Raw genomic sequence first — 11,687 nt, 5'->3', positions numbered from 1 at the left:
AAGCTCCTGAGGTTGCTACTGCCACTAATGCAGCTTCCAAGGTCCATTGATGGCACCTCAGCATAGCCTGAGCTGTGCATTCTGTGTTGTGCTGTAGGCTTGACTAACTCTCTGGTGAGACAGACCTTTCCTGCCAACCTCCTAAGTTGTCCTGGGCTGGAAAATTGTTTCACCAATTTTTTTGTTTTGTTTTGCTACTCCAGAATTCAAGTTGAGGTGTGATTTTAGAGTTCTTTGGAGGGAAATTTGGGAGAACTTGGCTGAATGCTTCTCTACTCTGCCATCTTGGCTCTGAATCTCCCTGAGCTGTTTTTAAATATAATTCAAGTAAACACGAACAGTTTTCAGTTAATTTTGCAATTTTCTATATTTTGTATGCCTTGTGTTGATAATGAAGCTGTAATTCAGACATATCACTCTCCTTCACAGACACTATAGGTCAATCTAAATGGCCTTCTTACTCTTCACCATTTCTTGTCTCCATGCTTTTGCCTTGGTTGTGTCCCTGTGTCCCATGCGTATCGTTCCTCCTCATTTCTGCCTTTTAGAATCCCTAACAGCCTTCAAGGCTCAGCTGAAGACTGTCTTTGTCTTCTCAGTACCTGGTGACTCCACCCCCCTCCCCAATTATCTTGTATCTATTTTGCACATATTGTGCATATATCTACATATGTACATGTCTTCTCTGGTGGAACAGAAGCTCCTTAAAAGCAAGAACTGTTTCATTTTGGTCTTTGTATCTTCAGTGCCTAGCATAGCTCAAGGCATATATAAGGTGCTTAATAAATGATTGCCATAAAATCCCAAAGAAAACGACAGACACATGTCACAAAAGACACATAGAAAGATGTGATGGTGACCATTACCTTCACTTTTATTAGTTGAATCCAGTTAAAAGCACATATCAGAATGACTTGTTTTGTTTCACCGTGTTTTGTTTTTGCTTTGTTTTTAAATCCACTGGATTGTCTTCACTTAGACCAAAATGTTACTTCACTAGGCCTTACTGGAAAATTACATTAGTACAGACAGCTCAGGTTTTCACAAAGGAAGAAAAAAGGAAGCTGGTAAATTGGATCTGGCTTTTTATGGTCCTTTTCAATAGGAATGATAAATCTATTTTATATTGAATCATCACATTAAGCAACATCAGGCTTATTATTTACCTTTTTTCAGACAGTCAATGAATCTATGCAAATTAACAAGGTATTATACAATAAGCAATGTATTTCAAGTTGAAAGGTATTGCATCTAGAAAATAATTTAACACTGTAATGGGATCTCCAAGTTCAATTCTATTTTATAGATTCTGCAGCAAAAATAATATTTCTAGTAGGAAGGAATTAATTATCAATCTAGCAAGATCTAGACATTCACATAATTGTGGAAACGGTTTTTAACATGGTTTATTACATTTCCAGAAGGGTTAAGCTTTTAGAGTATGGTGGAGGGGGGGGATAGTTGGTTAAATTTTCTTTCATATAGAGTAATATATGTGTGTGTACATATATATATATATATACACACACACATAAATAGATATATGTTATTTGATGGTGTGTATATACATAATCTTCCCATATATATTATATATACATAAAACAGCACTTATTATTTACTTTCTTTGCAAGTTTAAAGTGAAGGAAAAAATGAATTGCCAATATGTATTTCCCATAGCAAACTTTCCTTTGGTTTCACATATGGGCATATCTGGGTGTAAACAAAACATTGGGATGTTTCACTGCAGAAGGGTTGAAAAGGCTGTAGGACGGTGTTTTCAGGATGAACTGTGTAGTTCCTGGCAGTAAATACCTAAAAACGATGGTTAAAAGATCAAATTTTAACAAGCAAGGCAAAACATTTCCACCTAATTGTCAGTTTCTTATGAATCATACCATGTGAAATGACCCCAGACTAGCCATGACATTTGTACAACAAAAGCTATCTACTACGCAGATGTTTCTCACACAACACAAGAAGAAATCAGGATACCACTTCCAAGGCTGATCATCTGATTTAGAGTGGATTAAAATATTTTTACATTCATTTTGTTACATTTCTGAAATTGCAAAAAAATATTGATGATGTAATTTTTGTATCAACAAAATTGCTAAATCAAGAATAGATTGAATTCTCAACCCAAAAAAATATCTTTAGGTTTGTGACAGGTTATTTAGTTCATTGGGGTCAGTCTTGTAGAAGGGGAAATTCTAGATCAAGAATGGTATGACAGGCCTAGGTTCTCTTTTCTGCTTTTTTCTCCATCCTCTCTGAAGGACCTCCCTATCCCACAAGTGACCACCTATGGAAGGCTAATAGAGAACAGATGCCATCCCAGAATATACATTAAAAAAACACCCTACCCAAAGGGTCCTACCCAAGGGCAAAATAAAGGATGAGCCTTCCCCCACCAAGAAATCCCATCATAAGGAACCACCCTGACTAAATGCTATCCGATAACTTACATGATAACTGTCAAAGTGAACTTCCTTATAAATCCATAAAAAAGGTAGCTATTTTTCTTAAACTCAAGATAGTTACCTACTTCACTGCTTCATGTATGTACCCTACACACAAAGTATAAAGTACTGTATAAGTTTGCAACCTTCAGTATAAGAAATTTAGGCAATAGTAAAAGCAGTTATGTCCGGGGCATCAAAACCCTTGGTCGTGATTTAATGTTTTGTGGTTGTACTATCTTATTGTACATGGAGAAACCAAGGAATGATGAATTTAATAAACCATGCTATGAGCATCAGAATTGGCCCAAGTTTTGTACCTCATGAGATGCTCATGACTACACATCAGTATAAGCAATACTAATGAAATGCTTTGCTTCATTCTTGTTCAGGGCTAAACATGCCTTGTCACTTCTTGGATATTTGTTGTGTCTGCATGCCTCTTATATATTAATTAGGATGATGAAAAAACCCTCCTCTATGAGCAACAGAATAGTATCCAGCTGGTTAACTCAATAATGAACATAGAAGGGATCAAGATATTCCATTGGAAACCATCAGCAGTATTAAAAAAAAAAACAACTATTCAGCCATGGTGATGATTATGAGGATAATGGGAATACATCATGTAAAGCAAACAACAACATAACAATGGAGGAAAGAGATTTTAAAAAGCAGGGCTAAGGACCAATAAGAGGGAGTCCCTAATTAACAAGCGTCCTGGAAAGGAACCTGGAGGAGTGACAGAATATCTTACTGACGCAGGAACTCCCCAGCTTCTATCACAACATTCCTGCTTTTACAGGCACCCACTGTCACATGAGGGCTACCACAAATACTGGCAGTGGCTCTGTTACTTTATGGAAGACACTGCTGGCAGTTATACCTTTGAATTGGCTAGCAAATATTCTGTACAGCTATGAATGCATATATGTACATACTTTAGTGTTGATTGATGCATGTAAACTATCATTTATTATAAGGTGATTTCCATAAAACAGACAAGATGGTAATTTTCTAATGACACTCATAAGCATAATGATATAATTTACCATGATTTAATATTATTTAAATTTATTTCTGAATAACAAACCATAGTTAATTGCTAAAATCTTTAAGTTAACAGAGTAATAAAAAAACATGAAACATCTCAAATGAAATCAACATTTCATGAATGAGAAGTTAAATGTAAACTCCTTGAAGGCTGAGACTAATTCATTTTTGTTGTTATCTCCAATGCCCAGTATGTTGCCTTGCACATTTTCAGTCATTTCTGATTCTTTGTGATCCCATCTGGGATTTTTTTGGCCATTTCCTTTTCTAGCTCATTTTACAGATGAGGAAACTGAGGCAAACAGGTTAAATGACTTGCCCAGGGTCACACAGCTACTAAGTGTCTGAGGCCAAATTTGAAGTCAGGAAGATGAGTTTCCTGACTCCAGACTCAGCACTTTATCCATATCACCTAGCTGTTTGCCTTGCACACTGGAACTTAAATTGTTTTGATAGATTGAATGACAAAATTACTTATTTTGCACATTCAAGATTATATACATTTTTTTAATGGCATTCAGGTAGCTAATGCACATTATTGTGTCATTGGTAGCTAGTCTGATATCCACTGGCTAAGGAAGTCTCCCATTTTGCTCACACCGTTGTCTAGTGCAAAGGTACATACTTAAATAGAAGCAATGCAAAGTTCTTTTATCTTCCAATGAGAACTGTGTTCTCTATACCTAAATTACTTTCTTTCAAAGGGCAAGTCATTTTTGTTTTCCAGATCCTGTGAAGAGGGTAAAATTCCCACATCCCTCCTGCCTGATGAGGAGCTGTCCATTTGTGCAGAAGAAACCAAAGAGGGAAATGGACACAACTTGTGACTTAGGTACAAGAGGGAAGAGAACTGGGCTGGGTCAGCCAGATTAGGGGCTCTCTAGTTATCCTGACCTTACAGTCAATGAATTCAACTGTTTCATTATACTTTTAACAGACATTTAAAGAGCAGACTAGTTTTGGGAATGGAAAAATATCTACCTTCCATGAATCTAAACTTTTTGGTGCTCAGTAAAGCATCAGGAAAGCAAAAAAGCCAAAAGGAAAATTTTTTTCCAAATCTTAAAATGACAAGAAGGTCTTATGTGGGCTTTAAAAAGCCCCTGAAGTCACACTGGAAGAAGCATTTTGCTTTTTTTTCTTTAAAGAGAGTGCTATAGGGTGTTTTAAAGTATTACAGGAAAATACAATGGATTATTTGCTTTAACATTCCTTAATATTGTCTGGTGGGTCCCTGGGACCACTGCCCTTGATGAATACCAAAAATTATTTTTAAAGCATATTCTCTGCAATGAAGTTAAAATAATGTGATTTGATTTTTCAGTAGGAACAGTATCTCTGGGAAGTGGATTTATAGATTATCTGCAGAATGTGCATGCAGTACTGAAAATGAGAAAAGTTTGTGGCTTTGCTTTCATCCTACTTTACTCCTTATATACAAAAATCACTATTTCATTGACATATTTGCAAGGCAGATTCACTTGACTGATAGAAAGAAAAAAACAAAGATAAAAAAGGTATTTCATTCAAGAGATTCACTATCTTAGTAAAGAAAAACACATTCAAATTGCAAATTAAAGATGCCCATTTGTCAAACTATTGCTGTTAAATAGTATGCCAAAGGTCAATGGGGAAATTATTCCCCAGAAAATCCTTCCTTATCCCCTCATTTGGCTTCTCCGAGAGTTGACTTAATTATCCCCTGGCAGGAACTTCATGGTGGTCTTCCATAAGCCTAAAGTTATTTCCAGTTTGGAGGAACCCAGAATCTGGGTCAGTGTGGATACTGTCAGTCCTGGAACCAAGTCAACTTCTGGTCCCCACCTAGGAACTCAATCATTCAAGTCAATTCAACTTCCTGGGTATGGGGCCAACAAGTACAGGACATCAGAACCCTGGACAGTGGCTTTTATTTACCTCAACATTTAACCACATACTTTATATTCACAAGGCTTTACTTTCCAATTGCTAATAATATCATTCCTGATGGAAATCCCATTATTTAGGGTAGCCTAAAAACAAGGTTCACAGTATAAAGATGGCATCTTGGCTTCTCTTTTTTCCTTTCTGTGGCAAAGTACAAATCGAGTCCCAAGAATGGTTCATTAACTATGAAGTTGGCATAAAAAAAAAAAAAAAAACCAGCTTCAAATAAAGAACCCAGCAGTCCTTCCATGAGAAGGTAGGTGAGTTTGTAAGGCAAAGCTATATTTTAAGATAAGCAATGAGGGTGCATTGGGAGGAGTTAAGAGTTAATTCTTGAACACTTTTGGCATTTGAAGTTATTTTGGCAACTCTACAATCTAGGCAAATGCACAGGTTGAGGACCTGGGAGAGGAAAAACTCACGGAAATAAGGCAAAAATCAATTCTAGATAAAGCAATATTTTATGCGTAGTAAAATACTATGCTACATATTTTGTGAGCATAAAAATCAGTCAATCTTACCTACTCCACCTCAATATTCATTAGGCTTGTATCTCTCTACACTGTTTATTAATCATATTGATCAATCACTGAGTGCCCGCTGTGAGCGAAGCACTTGAAAGGTGGGCTCACTCTATCTTCATAATGGATGACAAGGATTCAGCACTTTCTCAGTTACCATAACAGAGTTAAAGATAAGACTACCAAGCTGCTGCTGCTTCCATTTCCTTTAATTATTGTGCCCTTAATTGCACTTCTTATGTGGCTGGGGTACCCGGGGCATTAAATTTCAGGTGTCCCTGATTCAGTTTCATGGGACAGGATTGCACAGGAAATTTCTCCACTGCAGAAGAGCTTTCAGTGTTTCTACATCATCATTCAGCAATCTTAAGGTGATCATAGAAGCCTCCAACTTTCATCCCTGCACCCCAAAGCTCCAGAGTATTTTTTGAGAATAGAGAGGTGTATGCAAAGGTAGCATCATCTGACTTCCCACATCATAAGAGGTTCGATGGTGCTTGGGTAGAAGTTGGTACCATAGGCTTTAAAGACTGTCATAGAGACTGCTTCTTGGATTGGAGTCCAAGCCTTCCTCAACTATGTTTTATGTTCCCCAAAGATAACAAAGAGTCTCATTCATGCATTCAGTAACTTGAAAATATTTTTTTACTTCTCTTTATTAGTATGAAAGTATGATAAGCTTTATTTTCCATCTTTTGGGTTGGTCAATGAAAATATCCAGAATATTATTTTGATGTTTGCATAGTCAATATGGTTTGGTGGCTAAATTTACTTCTACCATGCTGAGATCAATCAACGTCTGTTTCCAGTAGGAGTTAAACTATGTTAGAAGCCCTGCAACAGTCACATGACAAGATCTGATAAGTTTAGTTCATCCACAGATTCATTAGAAACGAACAAAGCTCACAAATAAAGTTTGCCATAGTTTTTAATACAATGTATTTTTGAATAATTTTGCTGTTGCATTTTCTAACTATGCCAGGCATGTTTTAGTGTTTGTTTTTTGAGAGAATAAGTTTTAAAAGATATATCTGCAAGAGGATTTTGAATAAAAAAATTTGATTTCTGGAGGAGAGGAGCCTCATTTCCCTCAGTGTTAATCTACTTGATTCCTAGTACCTCATATTAAAATTCTTAAGTATTTTCAAAGCTATGGCTATTTCCTACCTCCCTCAATGGTACCCCTGCATGTATAAACATATCACACAATACCCTTTAAATCTTAGTAGAATCCATAGCCAATTTTTTAAAAGTCGAGTAAGGGCTGCTTATTTACTGGGCTTTTTGCAAGTTAAAAGCAAAATTATCTTTCTAGGGATACCAATATCTTTTATTAAAATAAATTTAGGAAACTGACAAATTCAGTTGTCAACTTGGAAGAACCACATTCACACTTGTCTGTTGGGCTTGCTTTTTCTTTTACTACAAATAAACCACAGCAATTCCCAGAGCATAGCCTGGCTTCTTGAAAGTTTAAGCTTTGGCTACATCATCATCACAAACTTGCAATAGGGGAGTCAAAGACATTACTTCTGAAGGCTTGAGGACATCTTGGCTAAATTAACCATCCACTTACATTATGAAGCTTACTAATATGACTTTCAGAAGCAAATAGTATGTTAAACATGATTTTTCACCTTCCTGTTAGGGATTCCATTTTTGATGTTGGGAGAAAGCATCCCTGTTGAGTTCATCAGCATTAAATTCTATGCTTAAAAGTCCTTGGGAGCTTATGATCTGCATGAACTCAGCCTGGAGACTTCTTTCACCCAGCTATTTCCTGGAAAAAGAACCCCGCTTTGACATGACAAATGGCCCCTACTTTGGTAAGAAATGTCTTGTGACCCTGGAAATGAAAACGTACCTGGTATTTTCCCAGTCGGGGCACACAGAGGACATTGACGCTCTGGAATCACTTGCATACTTGTAGACCACGAGGAGGCAGTGTTTACAAAGTTGTACCAGCTGCTGGCAGCACTGGAGTTGTTGGGGAGTAATCACTTCTGTGCTTTTGCTGAAGATTGTCTCCCAAGAGCTGTAGTTGGCATGGAGACAGACATGACTTCATGTAGCAAAAATTAAAAAAATGGCAACCTGTGAAAGAACTAGCAATGTGCTGGGGGAATTGGGGCCTATTAACTGCTTGATAGAAGTAGCTCCATAGGGTGGAACCCAACAAGTAATGGGAGGCATTTTTAAAAATAACACACAGAGACACATTAAAAAACGAACCGTTTTATATAAAAACAGCCACAATTGTTGGGCTTTGATCACAAGGCTTTCCTGAAGAACCTGATGAGCCAACTGGGCCGTAAGCCTTTCAATGGGGCCTTGACCAAGTATCTTCTTACAGAGGGGATGGACAGTCCCCCTGCACCCTGCTCAAGGATAGGTTTTACTGAGGATGAGGACAGTCTCAAAATGAATTGGCTGGTTCTCTGTTGTGGGACGCTCTGACAGAATATAAAACTGCTTTTGCATGGCTTACCAATGGACCATTTCACCTCTGCCCCACCATGCAATGGCCTTAAAGGAAACTCACAGGTCCTTCTGGCCTCTTTTTTTCCTCCTTTGCTTCTCTTCTGGAGAGACACGGCAGCGATCGGGAATAGTTGTTCATGTGTATGTAACACTTGCCCATGTGACCTAGCAATGAGTTCTTGGTGCTTGACCTCAAGGAGAGGCACAGGTCTTATCTCGAGGGCAAATGGTAGCCATGGAGAGGGGAGCCTTATGGCTAGGTGATACAAGTTTCTGAAGGTTCCCTACCAGCTCCCAGTTGAAGAATACTGAAATTCATCCTTCTAGCTGGAGGAGAGGGAATCTTCTGGGTACTGCCAGCTTTGGCAGGGGGACCGCAAGCATTATCTCCTAAATGAACTGATGGCAGCTCCCCTACAAAATCACCCAATACTGTGTCTTCTATATATGTATATGTTTACATGTGGCCTCTGCCTATAAAAATCTAAGTTCCTCGAGGGCGGGGGACTTTTCATTTTTGTCTTTGGGTCCTCAGTGCTAAGTACAGTACCTAGAACATGGTAGGTGCTTAAACACTTGATGATTAAAGTAACCTTGAAATCAACAGGTCAGGGATACAGGTTTCTATTGCCTGGTCATCTCTTCTAAAGAAGATTGTAAGGGTCAGACCTGTGATTCCCCAGGTCCCAGGAGGAGCCATGGGAAAGTGCTAATGCTGTGGTATGAGGGGACAAGGGACCTCAATTTTGTACCTCACAAATACTGCGAGTTAAGATGATGTGGATTCAGTGGGAATGTGGATGGTCTGTATCTTAGCCCCAAGTGTTTCACTCCTCAGAGAAGCCCAAATAACTGGTTTACTTGAATTTGGGGAACTTTAATACTCTATGGAAAATGGGAATTTAAGAGAGGGATAGAGTTGTGTCGATTATTTACAGGTTATGAGAAGTCCTCTCTATTTTGTCAGGTTGAAGAAAGGCCACCACATACCAGTAAATCCAGTTGTCTTCTTGTGTGCCTGTGCAGACTCCCAGGGACCCTTTTACAAATATCAGCGGAGATCTAAACACTATTATCTCCCTTTCCCTCTGCCTGTATCTCTGTTTTTTTTTTCATCTATGTGTACATCCATAATAATATATACACATGTATGTATGCATGTATTTATATGTGTATGTAGATTTCTGCGTAGGAACATATAAAACCTAAATGTTAGTGATTTGGGGGGAAGCCTGTGAGGTCAAACCCTGTACAAATAAACCCAGGGCCTGGGGACTTTGGGCCACAGATACAGTCCACTAACATAAACCAAATCTAACTTGGCTGTTGTGTCATGACATGAAAGTACCAGTGGTTTCTTTAAGCCAATGAAGAGAGAATACTGATAATCATGAACTTGTTGGAAAGCTTTAAATACGGGCCCAGCCATGATCTTCCAGTTATGTTCCAGCTATTAACTTTCCACTAGAAAAGTTCAGAGAGACTCATGTCCACCAGTCAGGGAATTTTCCCCTCGTTTTCTGTTCAACTCATAAAACTCTCTACTAAGAGACAGAAAATTGGGGATCCAAGTCAGTAGACCTAAGTATCCACAGTGAAGAAATCAGTATCTTCTGAAGTATATAAGCTACCGAGGCAATATGGTAGTGTGGAAAGAGGCTTTGGAGTCAAATGACCTGGGTTCAAATCCTTTCTTTGATGCTTGCTGTTTGTGTGACTTTGGACAAGTCACTCAGCTTCCCTGGGGGCTTAGTTTCCTCACTAAAAAATGAGGGCATTGAACATAATGGTCTCTGTGGTCCCTGCTGGCTCTCTATGACCCTCTGAAAGAATGTATTCAACTTTGCCTTAACAACAAAGAGCCAATGAAGAGCTTCATTCACTTCTCCTGAGCACTGGGAGACTGGCTCACAAGGCTGTATACTAGACAGGTCCTTTTAGATCATTATCAAATGGAATTATCTCCATGATAACCACAGAGCACAAATCCTGTCTCCTGTCAGAGGTCTAAGACCCTACAGCCTTCTTAAAGTGGGACCTACTGAGCTGTACACCAGAGATTTAAAGGAGTTAATGTGTTCCCCTCCTCTGACTGACTGACTTTTAGGCTCATAGTTGATCATAATTCTTTGGCAAAGGGGATCAGGTTATATTACTATGCGCAGATCACTTCTCATAAGGGTGTTCACAACTTACTTCAAGCCTCATGGGCTAAGTTTCATTTAGTTTGAATTTGGTGGCAGTTCAATCCCCATTTTACAACCCTCAGAGGGAAAAATGGTAGATTTTCCCATAGAGATATACCTTTCCTTGAAAGCCAAAATGACTTACTCGTCAACACTTTGTGGTTACTTGATATTTATTGGATTTTTAAAGCTTTTAGACCCTCTAAGCTCAGAATTAAAAAAAACCAGAATGACTATTGCTTATTCATGCAGAGGCAACATGGCCTTAAAAACATGGCGTGTCAACACTGTGTGACAAGTTTTCCTAAAGGAACATAGCATTCAATGTGTTGCCTGAAATTAAGACTTCTGTTTGAAATGAAATATTTACTATGAAAAAAGAACCCCACAATGATTTTTCTCTTGAAAAAATAGTGAATATCACTTAGTAAGTTATGCTATCAGTTATTATTATACTAGTTATTATTAATTATACTAGTATATATTTATGTAAGAAATTGAAATTCAACAACAAAAATAAATTCACATTTCTGTGGCAAAGTGATGTAAAAACAGAAATTTCAAGTCAAAACAGAAAGCAAAAATTTAAGTTACATAAATTCTATAAGGAAAAGGCAAAAAGTAAATGCAAATTAAAAAAATAAGGGGACATCTCTGTGCATCCATGAAAAAAAGAATACATTCACAGACTCATTCCTTTCACCCCTCCTCCCCCCAAACCAGGTCCCTTTAATGGAAATTAGGCTGAGTCTAAAGAAAATGAGCATTCCCCAAAATAATTTACTCTAGCTCTTCATTTTTTCCCATTATTTTCCACAGAAATCTATGATTTACAAAAGTACAAGTATATACGTAACTATGTGGAAATAGCCAAGTGGGACTTTTTTAAGCTCAAAGAACAATTCTGGTTCCCCTGAAACTAACCAAAATGCTTCCTAACAGTAAAAACAAACATCAAGTTAGCTAAGCTAAACAGAGAAGGTAAAACAATAAACCCAAGAGAAAAAACTCATTGAAAAATCAAGAATTTGAAAACTTTGTTTCTAAGACTTGCAAAGGCA

The 11,687-nt window shown here is 37.8% G+C and overlaps 1 protein-coding gene across 2 annotated transcripts in view; it reads right to left on the bottom strand.

The window, feature by feature from the left end:
• Positions 1 to 854: 854 nt before the first annotated feature.
• TTLL7 (tubulin tyrosine ligase like 7) overlaps positions 855 to 11,687 on the bottom strand; it is a 189,728-nt gene continuing 178,895 nt past the window's right edge. For both annotated transcript variants that reach the window (XM_069094609.1, XM_069094610.1), the window contains 2 exons: positions 7,824 to 7,994; positions 855 to 1,812 (listed from right to left, as the gene is read on the bottom strand). In XM_069094609.1, coding sequence (XP_068950710.1) covers positions 1,695 to 1,812; positions 7,824 to 7,994 — 289 coding nt within the window. In that variant the 3' untranslated portion in view covers positions 855 to 1,694. The remainder of the gene's footprint in view (positions 1,813 to 7,823; positions 7,995 to 11,687) is intronic.

Source organism: Petaurus breviceps, unplaced genomic scaffold (genome assembly GCF_028583685.1).
Source record: "Petaurus breviceps papuanus isolate PSGF00001 unplaced genomic scaffold, PetGlider_PUasm1.0 220, whole genome shotgun sequence".
NCBI lineage: Eukaryota > Metazoa > Chordata > Mammalia > Diprotodontia > Petauridae > Petaurus > Petaurus breviceps.
This window is presented reverse-complemented; position numbering and strand designations above follow the sequence as displayed.